At 47.7% G+C, this 18,702-nt stretch overlaps 2 protein-coding genes across 2 annotated transcripts in view; both read left to right on the top strand.

Moving 5' to 3' along the window:
• The window catches only part of SOCS4 (suppressor of cytokine signaling 4), a 119,676-nt gene that overhangs the window by 79,800 nt on the left and 21,174 nt on the right, over positions 1–18,702 (top strand). The window lies entirely within an intron of this gene.
• LGALS3 (galectin 3) lies at positions 319–17,622 on the top strand. Its single transcript, XM_053593068.1, has 6 exons — positions 319–392; positions 9,230–9,251; positions 9,779–10,093; positions 12,043–12,131; positions 14,801–14,966; positions 17,154–17,622. Exons 2-6 carry the CDS (start codon positions 9,234–9,236, stop codon positions 17,307–17,309), a joined length of 744 nt encoding a protein of 247 aa, XP_053449043.1. The 5' UTR covers positions 319–392; positions 9,230–9,233; the 3' UTR covers positions 17,310–17,622.

The following is an 18,702-nucleotide window of genomic DNA, read 5'->3' as shown; positions in this document are numbered from 1 at the left end:
AAAGTCAATGGAGGAGCGACCGGGCGACTGCGATTCAGACAGAACATAAGCAAAACGTGTAAAACTGTGAGGGGACGCCCCCTCTCCAAGCGGCGCCCCCCAAACGTGGCTTGAAGGCCCCTGGGCTCCTCCTGTTGAAGCCGCCAGGAGAGGGCGGCGGCCGGACGCCGGCACAGCCCAGGAGGGGAGCGGCCGGGCGGCGCCGGGAGGGGCGGGGCGGGGGGGCGGGGCGGCCGGTGGGGGCGGGGCTGGGGGCGGGGCGGCCGGGGGCGGCCGGGTGGGGGGCGGGGCTGGGGCGGGGTGGGGCGGCCGGGCGTACTTGAGGCGGAGACGCCCCCCCACCGCCACCCGCACGCCCGCAGCAGCCGCCGGGAGCCAGCGCGCCGAGAGGGGTGAGCTGCGCGGGGCCGGGGAGCAAAGGACTGGGGGCCGGAGTGCGGCGTCCGGGGACAGGGAGACTGGGGGGCCGGAGTGCGGGGTCCGGGGACAGGGAGACTGGGGGGCCGGAGTGCGGGGTCCGGGGACAGGGAGACTGGGGGCCGGAGTGCGGCGTCCGGGGACAGGGAGACTGGGGGGCCGGAGTGCGGCGTCCGGGGACAGGGAGACTGGGGGGCCGGAGTGCGGGGTCCGGGGACAGGGACAGGGGGCTGGAGTCCAGGGCGGAGGGCGCAGCCTACGACCCCCGAGGGCCGAGGCGGGGAGTCGGTCGCGCCCCCACACCGGCACGCGCCCTCCGCGTGGTCCTCACCGCGTGAGCATGAGCCCACGGCGGGGTCCCCAGGCGAGGGGACCGCGGTGGGCCCACCCTGCACCGCACCGCGCGCGTGGCCGGGGAGGGGACGGCGAGGAAGAGCGAGGGGAACTTCGCGGCCACGTCGGGGCTCCGCTGAGGCTCCGCCTGGGCCCCGCTGCGGGGCGCGAGCTCCTCCAGCCGCCCCTGGCGCTGACCCCGCGGGACAGGGCGCTGCAGAGCCTAGCCCGGCGAAGCCCGCGAGCGCCCCGCTGCCCGCACTCCTGGTTCCGGCAGGGGCCGCTCAGACCCGCGCCGAGAAAGCGCGGGGGCGGAAGGCTGGTCCTGCGTGCGGCGGAGCCCTGGACGCGCGGGGCGGCTTTGAAAACGTGCTTGGGGTTTATTCTTTATCCGTGGCTCGGATAAACACACTACAAGGATTGCACTCTGCGGAGTGAGAGCTTGGGGCCAGGGGTCGGGGACACACGAGTCTGGGTTGTGACTCTGGCTGCAGCCTAACCCTGAAAGTTGGCGACCGGAATACATGTGAAGTGACGCCTAGGCGTTGGTTTACTGGACAGTGCGGACGCCTGGAGTCAGTGACAGTGTTTGTAGGATTCTGGGAAAGCTGGGGAAGGCAGGCTTCATCAACTCTGAAGAAAATGATGGTGATAACCCCTGGGGCACGGAGCGTGAGAAGCAGTTCCCAGCAGCTTCCAAAATTCTGATGTGTTTGCCTCAAGCTTATAAACTTTCATATGAGGAAATTATGTGTTTCCATAAAAGTTAAATAATAAAAATTCACTCCTTTACCACAGTCTCCTTTTAGACACTGACCTTGAATCCTGAGGGTTCATTCCAAGAACTGCCGTGCCTCATCCTTGTCTTGGGGAGCTGGAGCTGCTTCCTAAATTCATAACATTTGGGGGTAACATTTAAAATCAGCTCTTACTCCATATTCTGGGGGAGAAGTTGGATGGTAGTCTTTGAATGTTCAGAGCCTAGAAGTGTTAGGACGCTGCCTCTCTAAAACCCACAGGAACACAGGAAGCGGGAGAGGAGCAAGGCCTGATGGGTCCACCCCGGGCTCAGGCTGAGCCTCCCTCTGTGGAGGGTCTTAATCAGTGACACTTCACTGGGCCACAGCCTTGCATAGGGAGACTTCTGCTTGTTGCCAGGTCACGAGCCAAGGTTGCCCTCATCTGTAATTTGGGCACTTAGTAGCCTAGAACCCTCATTATCCAGACTCTAAATCTTTACTATGCTCAGAGAGTGTAACTTCAGCTTCTAACGGTGACCCTCAGTAGCAATATAAAGTGGCTTGTAAAATGTACGTGTCTGAGATTCGGATAACTGATCTAAACCACAACCTTTCTTTTCCTGTGACTGGGACACAGAGTCCCCACGCAGACAGCTGGGTGGCTCTTTGTGTCTAGTGTCTGAACTGGTTCTTCTCATTAAACTCTGATCGCGCACCTGCAGAGCCGGCTAAGGCAATGCCTGCTGTGTACTTTCAGTTTGCTGCTGCCTGTGTATCCTGTGTTCTCTCTTGACTGCTGTTCAGCTTTTCCATAGGGGAAAAAATTCAGTAACTGAGGAGCACAAAGTAACTTTACCTTTCTTGAGGTCAAAGAACTATGATGAGAAAGAAATCCTAGGAGAGGACTGATCTTTTAACCCAAGGCAGCATCACAGCATTTGTCTTTGGAAAGGGACTTTCATCAAGCTTTGCTCCAAGTTTCTATTAAGGGCAGGAAGTTGACTGCCTCCCCTGTGTTCTTTGGAGACAGGGTAGGGCAGTGCTCAGAGTTCAGGAAATACATTCATAGTCTAGTTTCTTTCTTTCTTTTTTCTTTATTTTTTTGAGACAGATCTCACTCTGTTGCCCCAGGCTAGAGTGTGGCAGCATCATAGCTCACAGCAACCTCAAACTCCTGGGCTCAAGCGATCCTCTTGCCTCAGCCTCCTGAGTAGCTGGGACTACAGGTGTGCACTACTATGCCTGGTTGGTTTTTCTATTTTTTAGTAAAGACAGGGTGCCCCTCTTGCTCAGGCTAGTCTCAAACTCCTGAGCTCAAGCAGTCCTCCCACCTTGGCCTCCCAGAGTGCTGGGATTACAGGTGTGAGTCACTGCACCCAGCCCATAGTCTATTTCTGCTGCCGTTTGTATGAAGGTCGGAGCCCTTCATGGGCAGGAATTGCTCCTGGGAGCCAGGACAACTGGAGTGATTGCTAGTTGGGTTGGGAGTGGGGGAGAAAGGTACAGTGCAGTGGATAGCTAGTCCACATTACAGGGAAGGGCTACTAATTAATAGTTGATTAAAATGGCCTGCGTTGTAACTCTCGTTTAAATACCTTATTCTAAAGCTATACTGACCTACTTCCTATAGGTGTTTCCAAATGTGGAGACCCCGGTAGTATTTCTCTATTTTTAGTTTATCTTTGATGAAGTGTTTTCTTTTTCTGGCCCTCCAAAATCTTCTGGTTCTGGGAATACCAGGATGCAATTCACATGTAGTATTTGTAGAATGGGAAGTTTTTTACATTTTATTGTGTGAGTCTCTCTGTAGACTACTCATTAAAAAAGAAAAAAAAATGTCCAGGCAAGCATGGAAGATATTTATCTGAATAGATATCTTTTTTGTTTTCCCTAGAGTTTTGAGGTTGCTAACCTTGATTTCAAAAGAGCATTGATCATAACCATTTTCAAAATAGAAATCTCATGGCTGGGAGTTGACATAATCAAAACAGTACACACCCAATTTTTGGAAAAGTACACATTTTTAGTTGAAACGTGGTTATAATTAGCAAAGTGACTGTGCAAAATGGCATCCTGTGTTCAACGTCACTGTGCACTGAGTCACTCAGTTTTCTGACAAAAACATGAGCTTGTTTTTTAATTTGTTTACCATTTCAGCATGTTATTACCTACATATAGTTCTGTATGAATAAGCCAAGGAATTAATTTTTCAGCGAAGTACTTAACACTTTCAAAAGACTATAATTTAAAATTTCAAAATGTAAGGTTTTATATTAGTGTAGAATGAGCCTGAATTAGAAATCAGGAGAGGGCCGTGCCTGTGGCTCAGTGAGTAGGGCGCCGGCCCCATATGCCGAGGGTGGCGGGTTCAGACCCAGCCCCGGCCAAACTGCAACAAAAAAATAGCCGGGCGTTGTGGCGGGCGCCTGTAGTCCCAGCTGCTCAGGAGGCTGAGGCAGGAGAATCACGTAAGCCCAAGAGTTAGAGGTTGCTGTGAGCCGTGTGACCTCATGGCATTCTACCTGAGGGCGGTACAGTGAGACTCTGTCTCTACAAAAAAAAAAAAAGAAATTAGGAGACTTGGGCCCTCATCCTTGATCTGCCACTGGCAGGATGATGTTGGGCCACTGAGCTACCTGAGCCTCAGTTTCCTCACCTGCTGGTGGGATACAGTAGCCCCAACCCCTCAGGGATGTGTACTGAGGCCCCCAGTGGACTCCCGGGACTGCAGATAGGCTGGGCCAACAGTGTTCTGTCATCAGATAGCAAGCCTGTTGCTAGGTGACCAATGGGGCTGAGTCTGTATGGATGCATGGGACAAGGGATGCTGATTCACCCTCAGGAGGGATGGAGTGGGCAGTATAAGACCTCATTATGCTTCTCAGAATGGCACATGAGTTAAAAAATTATGAATTGTCTTTTTCTGGTATTTTCCATCTAATATTTTCCAAACCCAATTGACCGTGGGTAACTGAAACTGTGGAAAGTGAAACTGCAGATAGTAGGAACTACTGTATTATTTTCTCCTGTCACTGTCATAACTGTCATCAGAATTAGAATAGAAGAGGAGTGTGAAAATGCTTGGTAAACGGAAAAGCTCGCACAGGTACCAGGTGCTGTCATTCTGGTGGGCTTGTCTGCTGGTGAGCCAAAGGGGCTGGCCCACCTGTCACTGCAGCCAGACACAGATGGGGACAGGTCCACGCGAGCTTAATGACAGAAAGGCCAGCAAACCTGGAGAGCAGCAGAAGTAATCTCTGAAATCTGTTCTGCCCTTATGTTTCCAGAACCACAGTTTTATACACAAAAGCTCAAAGCAAAAACCATATTACCCTTATCTTAAGCAATAATAACAATATTCAGCATATCCCATGACCTCTTACATTTCTAATTGAGAAGTTAATCTCCTAAATCAGTTGTCCTAAACTACTCAAGATACACATCTGCAGGCTGAAGGTAAATCTACAGAACAGCAAGAGTGAAACACGAGGCGAAAGTCACGTGGGCCCTAAACCACCAGACCAGCTGTGTCATCGTCCCAGGGCTGACTCACTCCACGAGTCCCCTATCGTCGTCCTGGGACTGACTGACTCCACCAGTCCCCTGTCGTGTGGCCCTGGGGCTGACTGACTCCATGTGTACCCTACAGGCGCCCCCCATATGTTGAGACACAATCCAAATTGTCCTCCCAAAATGTGCACAACAGTGGAAATAAAGTAAAATCAGCTTTGTTTCTCAAATTTTGTTTGGTTGGATTGGAAAATAAACATGCTTGAGCAGAGGCTTTGTAAAGAATGAATGTTGTAGAAATGCCCTCTTTGAGTGTTTGGTTGTAATCAGCCCTTAAACGTATCTTAATTTGATCGGTGTTATATTAAAATTTTGATAAGGCAAACAGTACAAATTTAGCTAGGTTTAACAATTGAAACTACTTTCTGTTTTTTTACTGACCTAAATCTGTGCATTTATGTGGGGAAGTGCATGCTAGCAAGCCTGGCTGGTGTCCTTAGCCAGGCATGAGTTTGCCTGCAGGGGTTATTTGGCAATGTCTGAAGAAATCTCAGGTTGTCAGATGTTAGAGGGTGGCGTGCTGCTGGCATTGTGCATCTTGAGGCAAGAGTGCTGCTGACACCCCACAGTACACAGCACCCCACACGTGTCCGACCTGCAGTGTCAGTGGTGCCAAGGCTGAGGATGTAGTGGGACATTTACAGAGAGGTTAGAATGTTGGTGACGTTACTGCAGGGCCTCCAGTATGTCGCCAGGGGTGAAAGAAGAATATGCTATCCAGGGAACTAAGCTCTCCGCCCACCTGGAAGTTCAAGACTGTTCGCTACTGGCATCTAAAATGAGAGAGGCTTTATTTTCTTAACAAATTTCCAGGCTCGGCGCCTGTAGCTCAAGTGGCTAAGGTGCCAGCCACATACACCAGAGCTGGAGTGTTCAAACCCAGCCCAGGCCCGCCAAACAACAATGACAAACTACAACCAACAAATAGCCGGGCATTGTGGTGGGCACCTGTAGTCTACTTGAGAGGCAGAGGCAGGAGAATCGCCTAAGCCCCAGAGTTGTAGGTTGCTATGAGCTGTGATGCCATGGCACTCTACCCAGGGCGACAGCTTGAGGCTCTGTCTCAAAAAAAAAAAATTCCTTTCTTTTCCTTTTTTTTTTTTTTTTTTTTTGAGACAGTATTACTTTCCCACCATTGTTAGAGTGCTATGGTGTCATAGCTCACAGCAACCTCAAACTCTCGGGCTTGAGCAATCCTCTTGCCTCAGCCTCCTGAATGGCTGGAACTATAGGTGCTCACCATAATGCCCAATTTTTCTATTTTTAGTAGAGATGGAGCAGTCTCACTCTTGCTCAGGCTGGTCTTGAACTCCTGAGCTCAAGCAATCCACCTGCCTTGGCCTCTCAGAGTGCTGGGATTATAGGCGTGAGCCACTGAGGTTGGCCTCTTACTTTTCTGTAACAACTTTTCTCTAGAGTTTCTCCCTCCGGAACAGCACAGTTCCCTATAGAAGACCCCTGACTTCTGCTTTCAAAGGTCAAGTGCTGTAATAGAGTAAATAGAAGCTGTCATAAACTCTGGGAGTCACAGGAGTCACTGTGACTTCCCTGTTAAAGTGCCAGCAGTTGCCCAGAGTGGACAGAAGATGGGCAGGGTCGCATCCTAACTGCTTCCGAATAGGTCCAAGAGTGCCTAGGTCAAAAATGAGATGCACAGAAGAACTTCAGTCACAGGTCATGTTTGACTGCAACATAATTAATGGCAGGTTGAGCATTCCTAACCCCCAAATTCAAAATCTGAAATGCTTCAAAATTTTTTCATGTTTACATCATACTCAAAAGTCATGCTCTAAAGAAAAGTTCTTTGGGGTGGCACCTGTGGCTCAAAGGAGTAGGGGACTGGCCCCATATACTAGAGGTGGCGGGTTCAAACCCACCCCCTGGCCAAAAACTGCAAAAAATAAATAAATAAATAAAGAGGCTCAGCACCTGTGGCTCAAGCAGCTAAGGTGCCAGCCACATACACCTGAGCTGGTGGGTTCAAATCCAGCCCAGGCCGGCCAAATAACGATGGCTGCAACCAAAAAATAGCTGGGCGTTGTGGCAGGCACCTGTGGTCCCAACTACTTGGGAGGCGGAGGCAGGAGAATCGCTTGAGCCCCAGAGTTAGAGGTTGTTGTGAGCTGTGATGCCACAGCACTCTACCCAGGGCAACAGCTTGAGGCTCTGTCTCAAAAGAAAAAAAAAAAAAGAAAAGTTCTTTGGGCTGGATGCTGTGCTTACACCTATAATCCCAGCACTCTGGGAGGCCAAGATGGGCAGATCCCTTGAGCTCAGGAGTTTGAGACCAGCCTGAGCAAGAGTGAGACCCCCTTTCTACTAAATATAGAAAAACAAACTGAGCATTGTGGTGGGCACCTATAGTTCCAGTTATTCTGGAGGCTGAGGCAGGAGGATCACTTGAGCCCAGGAGTTTGAGGTTATAATGAGCTGTGGTGTTGCCACTACACTCCAGCCAGGGAAGGAAAAATGCTCTTTGGAGCACTTTGGATTTTCAAACTTAGGGATGGTTAACTGGATATATGCCAATATACCAACATCCAAAAAATAAAATTGAAATCCAAACCACTTCTGGTCCCAAGTATTCTAAATAAGGGACACTCAGTCTGTATAAAATATCTGGTGTGTGTAAATGAAGCACACAGTAAGTCCTAGAAAGGGGCTCTGCCTGTTTTGAGTTTTTACAAAATTTAATATTTTGCATTTTTCAGGCTATCAAGTAGGCTCGGCGCCTATAGCTCAGTGAGTAGAGCGCCAGCCACATTCAGTGAGGCTGGCAGGTTCAAGCCCGGCCCGGGCCTGCTAAACAACAATGACAACTGCAACCAAAAAATAGCCAGGTGTTAGGGCGGCGCCTGTGGCTCAAGGAGTAGGGTGCTGGTCCCATATGCCAGAGGTGGCAGGTTCAAACCTAGCCTGGCCAAAATAAAAAAAAAAAAATAGCCAGGTGTTGTCTTGGGAGGCTGAGGCAAGAGAATCACTTAATCCCAAGAGTTTGAGGTTGCTGTGAGCCGTGACACCATGGCATTCTACGGAGGGCGACGTAGTGAGACCGTCTCACCAAGAAAAAAAGACCTATCAAGTACTTGATACTTACTGGATCCCTCGGGGGCAATGCCTTTTTTTTAATGACTGAGTAAATGTCACAAGTGGGCAAATTGAGGGGATAGAGGTTCTGATTGTTTGAAGGTCCAGGTAATTTTGGCTGTAGGGCTGGCCGTGGAAAGCCTGGTAGAGCCCACCCTGGCTGCCCTCTCCCCTCCCGCACTCCTGTAGAGACGTGGCAGAAGAGATGTTTCAAGACCACCCTGTGGCCCTAGGCAAGGCAAACCCCGGAGTGGTTTCTCCCATGTTGCCTGTTTGGGTTTGTTTTTTTTTTAACTTTGGTTTCCAAAATTTTATTTGGAGTGATAAGTACCTTCAATACTTCCAATCTCACCTGTTCTTCAAAGCTTAGCTCTCACACTACCTTAACTTCTCTGGGAAATAAAACCTTGCAGGAACTAAAACCCCACAGGACAGTCTGACTCAGCCCATTGATGACTTGTTATTTCTGATTTCCGTGGTTGCTGTCGTCTGCTCTGGCTGGACTGTGGGCTCTTAGACCATGTGGGTCTGTTTGTCTTTACACCCTGACAGGCCCACACTGTGCCGGGCCTCAGGAGGTGTAAATGTGCAGAGGAAGAATAAGGCTGGGAGCAGCAGCTGTGTCTGCAGTCACCGCCTTTTCTGTCCTAGTAGGAACCAGCCAACACCTCTGTCCTTCAGAACCCACTGGTGATGCTAACTCACCAAACCCTTTCCAGGGTGGTGGGGAGAGCACAGGAAGGCAGGTGCAGGCAGCCAGAGACGCACCAAACTCTGACTGTCTGGGTGTCTTAGCAGGAAGGGGCAGAACCCTCCTCTCCTTTCCCGGGCATTGCATGGCCTCTTACTCGTAGGATCCAGAACTCAGGCTGGTGTGACCCAGTGTAAAGTGAGGAGTTAAACAGGGCCCAGCAGCCTTGCTGGAAAGCGCCCTGCCCTCAAGATGCTTCCAGGGTTCCACACTATTGATTTGGGCAGAACAGCTGTATAATGACTGGACCCACCCAGCACACCAGTGTGCCCAGTGTGAGTGACACCTGTCAGGACCAGATGGTAACTGCTCTCTTTTTTATTCCTTTCAGAAAAATGGCAGACGGGTTTTCGGTAAGTGTTTCACGTCTGTTTTCTTAACTTCATATGTGTCACACCTAGTAGGGTGAGGGTTGGGGTGTTCATGCCTCGACTTTCCTGCCCTACCGTGTGGCAGGTTTCCCTGTCCCCCCGTCCCCCCGCACGGTCCCCGCTGGCCTGGCCTGTGTAGTGAGGGCGTGTTAGTGTAGGAAGCCTTGTTCTCCAGCAGCAGATGTGAGAAGGGAGCCAGGCAGGCCCAGCGCTCACTCAGAGGAGCTGAGCATCCCTGCATTTGTGACTGTTTCCCTAAGGCTGATTAGACAGTGCGCAGGGGGTGAGTGGAACAGGCTGTGGATGTGCACTTCCACCTGAGGGGACGGGAAGAACAAAGTGAAAAAGTCTAATTTTAGTCTTTGAAACTCAAAACTATTAATAGGTGGGAAAAAGTTTGTTGATAGGAATTCATACCTTTACCATCTCTGCTTCTTAGAACATATATTTCTGTTTTTGTGAATGTTTTCTATCCTATAATTGTTTATTATTTACATCTTTCTTTTCAGCTTAATGATGCGTTAGCTGGGTCTGGAAATCCACACCCTCAAGGATGGCCTCCTGCATGGGGGAACACGCCTCCAGGGGCCGGGGGCTACCCAGGTGCCTCCTATCCTGGGGCCTATCCTGGGCAGGCACCCCCAGGGGCCTATCCTGGGCAGGGGCCCCCAGGAGCCTATCCTGGGCAGGCCCCCCCTGGCGTCTATCCCACAGCACCAGGAGCTTATCCTGGACCGCCTGCACCTGGAGCCTACCCTGGCCAACCTGGCGGGTCTGGGGCCTACCCTGCAGCTGGCCCCTTTGGTACTCCCGCTGGACCACTGGTGAGATAGAATTTCTTGTTCTTGATGTGCAAAGGGGTTCAGGAGACCATAGCTTTAAAACTGCTGCTTAGAGCCACTTCTTAAGGATCAGTCACTGGTTGTGTTGGTGGACAGGAAAAAAAACAAGTGTCTATATTGAGTCTGTTGTGTGTGCTATGAAGAGAAGGTAATGCATCTTTTGAAGGCATTGACAAAGTTGCTTTAATACGAATCAAGTTCAGATGGTAGTAATGCAGGAAAGTTTCTTTTTACCAACATTTGCTGATTGTGCAGCACATGCCCACAGCTTCTGCTCAGTCATTTTCCTTAACCGCCTGCCGCCCTGTAAGACACTGTCACTCCTCTCACTTTACACAAGAGGAAGTGGGGCAATCGAGAAGTTATGTGACTTGTTCAGGGCCATTGAATGAACATTTGAGGAAACCAAAGTAATCTCGTTTTGAAAATCCTTCTGAAGATAATTTTGTGACCTAAGGGTTGAATTTTCATGCAAATTAAAACACATTTTAGCAAGTGAATTCTAAATGTAAAATATAACTCTGCGGGGACCCAAACATGTCTCAGCCAGATCCTCCCCTTCTGGATTTACAAAGTAGTTGGGAGACAACATAGCAGCACCAAGCGAGAGCTGAGTCACAGTGCAGCCGCGACCTTCTCAGGGTGGCAGGAGCCGGCACAGAGGGAGGAGTGTTGTATCCTGTGGGGTCAGTTGAGAGGAGACTTCAGAAAAGGCCTCGGGGGATGTGAGTGGCGTTGAGCTGGGTCTAGACTGGAGATGGTTGGTCAATGAGACAGGGGGAAATGAAGGCCGTGGGAAGGGACAGGCCAACAACAGGAGAGAGATTTCTGAGGAACCCCAGGACCTGTTGATCACATCTTAGGAGTCAGAGATGACTGGCTTTTGAAGGCCAGGCAACTAGAGCAACCAGGCAATTAGCAAAGGTTTAGCCCAAACAGGGAGCTGGGGAAGGGGAACAGGACAGGTGAAGACAGCTCCAGTTCACACCTGTTGGATTGCAGCACTGGAGCAGACTGGAGGGAGTACAGGATGAATGCACATCCGGGCTGGAGACCAGAGATTGGGGGAAACACAAAGGGAGGGGGAAGAGGCTGTGGGCAGCACTGGGGATGGTCACAGCACCTGAACACAGACGGCCACTGAGTATCTGTGGAACAAACCGCACAGCATTAACCACAAGACGTCCTCGGTAAATACTGAGAACCTGCCGCGTGGAACACAGTTTGCTCACCGCGCGCAGGGACTCCCACCTGTCATCCAGCACTCTGGGAGGCTGAGCAGGTGGATCACCTGAGCTCATGAGTTCCAGACCAGCCTGAGCAAGAGCAAGACCCCATCTCTACTAAAAATAGAAAAACTGAGGCAGGAGGATCATTTGAGCCCAAGAGTTTGAGGTTGCTGTGAGCTATGACACTATGGCACTCTACCAGGGTGACAAAGTGAGACTCTGTCTCAAAAAGAAAAAAAACTAAGAACGCACACTCTGCTGATGCTGGGGGCACAACACCCCAGGCTCAAGAGGCCCAGAAACCCAGGACGTGACATGCAGCTGACCTCGGGGAGTGGAGCAACCACCATGAAGTATGTTGTGTAACAGGAGTCTCAAGAGTGGCACAAAAATGTTAAAGTTGATTGCCAGGTCTAACCTTTCAAAAGAATAGTCTACGTGAGTTACAAGGTGGGATGGCTCTAGGGATGAGAGTCAGTGCTCCAGAACAGAGCACTTTTCTCTGATTATTATTTGTGCATGCAGGCAGCCTCCTGTTGCCAGGCCCTGAGCAGGATGACTTGAGGGTCTGGACAGATGCTTGCACTAGGTTACATGCTTTTCCCACAGATTCACAGTGATTGACCTTAGCAACATCATTTTTTTCCTTCCCACAAGAAAGCACGACTCCTTACTGATACACACCTGCTTGTTCACTCCCAGACAGTGCCCTATAACCTGCCTTTGCCTGGAGGAGTCAGGCCTCGCATGCTGATCACCATCCTGGGCACAGTGAAGCCCAATGCAAACAGGTAAGGACAGCAAAGTAACGAGCCTGACCTAGTTATTGATCGGTCTTTTGAATGAAGAATGGCCCGTTTTTTACCCAGGGTGACAGCTTGAGACTCTGTCTCAAAAAAAAGAAAGAATGGCCCATTTTTGAATTAATTTTTTTTTTTTTTTTTTTTTAGGCAGAGTCTCACTCTGTTGTCCCTGGGTAGAGTGCAGTGGCCTCAGCCCACTTCACAGCAACCTCAAGACTCCTGGGTTCAAGCGATCCTCCTGCCTTAGCCTCTCAAGCAGCTGGGACTATAGGCACCTGCCATGATGCCTGGCTAGTTTTTCTATTTTTTGGTAGAGATGGGGTCTTGCTTTAGCTCAGGTTGGTCCTGAGCACAAGGGATCCTCCCGCCTCAGCCTCCCAGAGTGCTGCTAGGTCACAGGTGTGAGCCACCATGCCCAGCCCCTATTTTGAATTTCAATAGGATTTTTTAAACTTCAGATTTAGAATCCCTCGGTGTGCCTGGCTGTGAGGTTAGTGGAGCCACCACAGCTCCTGCAGCCATTAATGCGTCTGTGTCTCTGGGTCTCATAGTGCATAGAATGTGCAAATTCAAGCCACGTTTATTCAAGAATCTATAAATAGCCTCTGTGTCTGTCACCTTGTGACTAGGGAATTAATAGGAGCCACATCCTGTCACTTCTGATCTGATCATTTTACATTCACACAGCCCATTTGCTTCCCTCCAGCCTCCTGTGCATCTGCCTGGTGGTCACCACCCTTTCCACAAGGCCCAGTGACTTCTCTGAGCACCGTGCTCCCTGCATGACAAAGCTCATCTCACAGCAAGTCACGAAATTCAGTAGAACCTCCATAGCTGACCCCTCCCTGCATTGACTACTTTCTCAAGTTGACCTATTTCCATAGACCAGACATGCACCATGTGTGTGTCCCAGTACAGCAGGCCTGGCTCCTTATGGTGGCCACCTCCATAACTGACCAGTGTGTTAGTCCCCTGGGTGCTCAATGCACAGAGGTTCTGCTGCATATACAGAGGGTGTCAAAGAAAATACATACACAATTTAAGAAAGGAAAAAACAGGCTGTGTACGGTGGTTCACGCCTGTAATTCCAGCACTCTGGGAGGCCAAGGCGGGCTGATTGCCTGAGTTCATGAGTTTGAGACCAGCCTGAGCCAGAGTGAGACCCCGTTACTAAAAATAGCCAGGTGTTGTGGCGGGTACCTGTGTTCCCAGCTACTAGGGAGGCTGAGGCAAGAGAATCGCTTGAGCCCAAGAGTTTGAGGTTGCTGTGAGCAGTGACGCCCCAGCACTCTACCAAGGGTGACAAAGTGAGACTCTGTCTAAAAAAAAAAAAAGGGGGGGAAACTGTACTGAATTTGTAATACTCCAGCCATGTTTGACTTCTGCAATTTCAGTAGGTGCTCAATGTGACTTGTGTTCATCTTTTGTTATGGGTAGATATTGAATATTACAATTTTAGTAGTTTTCCCTTTTTTTAAAATGTACACGCATTTTCTGGCGCCCTCTGCACATCCTCTTCCCTGTCCACGTCCATGCGCCTCCCAGCACCTTCACCCTGCACATGCTACCCTTGTTGTGTCAGTGTTGGTCCACATCTGCTCTCCTGGCACAGCCCAACACATGGAACCACCCCAGTGCCCTGGCCTTATTAGTGTCCCTGCACTGGAAAGTTTAATTCTGATAATGCTAAAGTTGTAGACCGAGACTGTGACAAATCAGAACTCCCTCTGTCTGAGGTGGTGAAGAGCGGTAGGCTGAAAACATTTCTGCTTAGTCCTGCAGATTCTATATGAGGAACTGCATGGAAAGAAAAGGGCTGCAGATTGACAGGGATGGATCTCCACCTGTTCATGAAGAAGAAACAGAGCTGAGGGATCCGCAGTCAAATACAAATTGTGTTGCCATTTTCCCTGTGATGTTAATCCCTGGAAGATGCGTTTGTGGCTGTGCGGGGTGGACACATGGTCTGCTAGCAGGTCTAGCATGCACACCTGCTTTAGAGCAGGCACACCAGCCAATGCCAGGTCCTCGCTCTGTGTGGCCTGCTCCCCTGCTCCCAGGAGCTCAGCACTGGGCTTAGTCAAAGGGGCTTGTGTTTGTTATTTTACAAACAGGGCTGAAGAGTTAAACTAGCACTTTCACAGAGTGTTGTGTATGTTTATTGTCATGACCTCACACTTGGTGGCAGGTTGCTACACATTCCTGCTGTCTTAGAGGAACTCATTTTCTGGCTGAGCACTGGGAAGCCAGGGATTTGATAGCTCTTGGTTACATAGCTGAGTTGCCTTTAACAGTAAAAGCAACCTGGCAGGGCAGGAAAGAGATAACCGTTATCTACAGAAAGACAAAGTGTCCCCAGAGTGGTTCTAACCTTCTGTGAGAAAACCCCAAAAGGTTTTCCTAAGCACAGTCTGTAAAGGGGCGTCACAGCTGAATAGGAAGGATGTGAGCAAAGGCAGCGAGACTGCGACAGGACGCAGGATTGGGCCTGGTGTGCTTTCCAGTTAGAGCCATTCTCTGGTTCACTTTCTGTTCAGAAAACGTTTCTATATACTGTATTATGAAATTACTTGCTTTTTAGAAAATGATCTGTCTTCACTTGATATAAGCATACAACTTTAATCATTTTAATAATTCTGGTCTTTGGCTTAAAACAGAATTACTTTAGATTTCAAGAGAGGAAATGATATTGCCTTCCACTTTAACCCACGCTTCAACGAGGATAACAGGAGAGTCATTGTTTGCAATACGAAGCTGGATAACATGTGGGGAAAGGAAGAAAGACAGATGGTTTTCCCATTTGAAAGTGGTAAACCATTCAAAGTAGGTTATTGCTACTATTACATATTGACAATGTGTATTTCTTATGGGGAATCGCTCTAAAACCACAATGCACTTGAAATGAATTTGTGTCTCCTGTCCTGGGGTACTTAATCAGTAAACAGGCACAGTGGCTGAGAACATTGCCAGGAGTGGACATTCCTCCTTTCCATCAGGCACCTCACCACCATCACTGCTGGTGATGTTTAAGCTTTTCCTAGAAATGAAAAGAATAGCATCTTTAATAAAAAGGGCAGAATGTCTTTATGATACAATTGTACTGAGACTTCATGCCTTAAAGCAACATAGTTGGCACAGTGATCAAAACTAAACTTTTTTATTATAAAATTAATGTTTTATAAAAGAAAGATTTATAGACTTTTGTTTTTGTTTTCTTTTTTTTTTGGAGACACTTTTAATTAACTAAAAAATCTCCCATCCTTCACACCTTTCCCATCCTTGAAAAGGTTAGAGTGTGGGCGGCGCCTGTGGCTCAGTGAGCAGGGCGCCAGCCCCATATGCTGAGGGTGGCGGGTTCAAACCCAGCCCCGGCCAAACTGCAACAAAAAAATAGCCGGGCATTGTGGCGGGCGCCTGTAGTCCCAGCTGCTCGGGAGGCTGAGGCAAGAGAATCGCGTAAGTCCAAGAGTTAGAGGTTGCTATGAGCCGTGTGACGCCACGGCACTCTACCCAAGGGCGGTACAGTGGGACTCTGTCTCTACAAAAAGAAAAAAAAAAAAAGAAAAGAAAAGGTTAGAGTGTGATGAGTACCTTCCCACTATTTTCTGACATGACACACACTGATTTTTAAGTGTTGCTTCAACAAATACTAGGTCCACAGCTTTCAGTTAGGGTCGACTGTAGAGTGGTCAATAAAACTGGACTGTAGGCTCCTCAAGGGCAACTTGGGACAAATAAGGACCATATTCTACATTTGGTGGACATCTTTCCATCATTGTTACTTAGTAGTATTTCACTTTCAGATATGTGATATATGCCCTGGAGTCATAGGTCACAGTAATCTCAAACTCTTAGGCCTAAGCGATCCTCCTGCCTCAGCCTCCGAGTAGCTGAGACTACAGGTGCCCACCACACCTGGCTTGTTTTTCCACTTTTAGTAGAGATACAGTCTTGTTCCTACCAAGGCTAGTCTGAAACTCAAGCAATCCAACCCTTCTCAGCCTCCCAGAGTGCTGGGATTATTGGTGTGAGCCACCATGTCCAGCCAATATGTGATAATTTAACAAGTACCATACTGATAAAAAAGTTGGATATGGAAATACTCTAAACAAATGAACCTGGATTTATTTACTAAAATACCACAACCATCCTTATAAATCTTTGCTTCCCAAATCTTCTAGGAATCCTTGTTTCAAAGAACATACATCTTTAAAATTTAGATAAAATACTGCCAAATTGCTACTTCTAGTAGTCATCCACTCACTATTTGAACAGTATATTTCCCCACCCTTGCCAAACCTGATTTTTTTTTTTTTTTAATTTCTTTGGAATAGGGTCTCACTCTGTCACCCAGGCTGGAGTGCAGTGATATGGTCATAGCTCACTGCAGTTATCAAACTCCTGGGCTCAAGTGATCCTTCTGCCTTAGCCTCCTGAATGGTTAGGACTATAGAAACCTGCCATCACACCAGTTTTTTTTTTTTTTTGTAGAAACGGGTGTTGCTCAGGCTGGTCTCCAACTCCTGGGCTCTATCAATCCTCCCATCTTGGTCCCCCAAAGTGCTCCTGGACCACTGTGCCTGGCCTCAAACCTAATTATTATCAGTCTTTGTAATGTTTGCCACTCCAAGGGAAACCTGCTTTCGTGCTTCTTTTTATTTATTTTTACTTTAAGGTTTTTAGGCCATATTATTTAGACAAATTAAACCCTTTCCTTTATGGCTTCATTCATTTGTCGTAATAATTATGTTGCTTTGTCTTTATTTATTTATATTTTTGAATAATCTGGAGTTTATTTTTGTTGTAGCTACTTTGATCCTTACTTGGTTTCTCAAATGATCATAAAGATGGAATGTTGGACACTTAAAATTAATGGGCATTTCTTTTTTTAATTATTTAAATTGACAAATATTGTATATATCTATCATGTACAACGTCATGGGATGGGTAAATCAAACTGATATATGCATGTACTCCCCCGAGTGACAGTTTGTGTGTGTGGCATTTCAGATCCAAGTGCTGGCTGAACCTGACCACTTCAAGGTTGCAGTCAACGACGCCCACTTGTTGCAGTATAACCATCGGATGAAAAATCTCCACGAAATTAACCAAGTGGGCATTGCTGGAGACATAAATCTCACCAGCGCTTCACACACTATGATATAATATGAAAAGGGCTGATACTTTTCTTAAAAAATAAAATTGAATCTAAACCTTAGACATGACCTCTCTGCCTACTTGCTCTGGCAGTGGAGGCCGTTAGCTGTCTATGGTGAATGTATCCTGCTTTGTAAGCTTTTACTCTGTAAGCTTATCTTTCTCTTCCTCAATAAACTTTTACATTTGCCTTAAAAAAAAAACAAAAAAAAAAAAACTAAGACATGTAAAAGCTTCCCATTCACTATGAAAGAAAAAATTTACATTTATTCATCAACATCCCTCTTATAACTCATCCATTTAATAAATATTCTTGTGCTGAGTTACCTGTCTTTGTATGTTATTTAATTAGAGTACAATGGAAAAAGAAATGTGTAGCAGAATTAATACTGCATTAGGACTTCCTAAAGTTTTCTGTACTTGCTTTTTTTTTTTTCAAGGAGAAAAGTAAACACTATTCTAAAAGTATTTTCTCATCCAGTTTCATAAAAACCAGGAGACAACAAAATAGTCTCTCAGAAAAAGTTTATGTAATCATAGATGACCTATGACCCATTGACAATTACTGTTAGCATTCTGATATATTTCTTTTGAAATCCTATTTTATCTCTTAGCTATTATTTACTGTTTTCAAATCAGTATTGGATACCAATATGAGACTATTTCCCTATATGTTCTTTGGGTTCAAACCTGGCCCAGGCCTGCTAAACAACAATGACAACTACAACAAAAAATAGCTGGGCGTTGTGGCAGGCACTGTAGTCCCAGCTACTCGGGAGGCTGAGGCAAGAGAATCGCTCGAGCCCAAAGAGTTTGAGGTTGCTGTGAACTGTGATGCCATGGCACTCTACTGAGACTCTGTCTCAAAAAAAATAAAAAGGTCAGACCATGGAGAAGAAAGAACTTCAGAGCTAGAGGATAAAGTTTTTGAGTTAACCCAGGTAGTTACAGAGGCAGAAAAGAGAAAGAAAGCAGAACAAGCACTTAGAGAAGTATGAGACTCCATAAAGTGTTCATACATGAGTAATAGGGATTCCTGAAGGGGAAGAAGATTGTCCCAAAGGAATGAAAGCCTACTGGAGACTATCATAAATGAAAACTTCCCACGTTTTACGAAAGACCATGACACACTCTCTCAGATGGATGTCAAACCCCGGGTCATCTCATCTCAAACAAAGCTCTCCAAGATACATTATAATAAACCTATCCAAAGTCAAGATGAAAGAAAAAATTCTGCAAGCAGCCAGGAGTAAGCACCAACTGACCTGCAGAGGCAAAGCCATTAGGATGACAACAGACATTTTTTTTCTTTTTTTTTTGCAACCCTTGGTAGAGTGCCACGGTGTTACAGCTCACAGCAACCTCAAACTCTTGGGCTTAGGTGATTCTCTTGCCTCAGCCT

The sequence above is a fragment of the Nycticebus coucang genome, chromosome 6, assembly GCF_027406575.1.
Source record: "Nycticebus coucang isolate mNycCou1 chromosome 6, mNycCou1.pri, whole genome shotgun sequence".
In the NCBI taxonomy this organism is placed as follows: Eukaryota; Metazoa; Chordata; class Mammalia; order Primates; family Lorisidae; genus Nycticebus; species Nycticebus coucang.
This window is presented reverse-complemented; position numbering and strand designations above follow the sequence as displayed.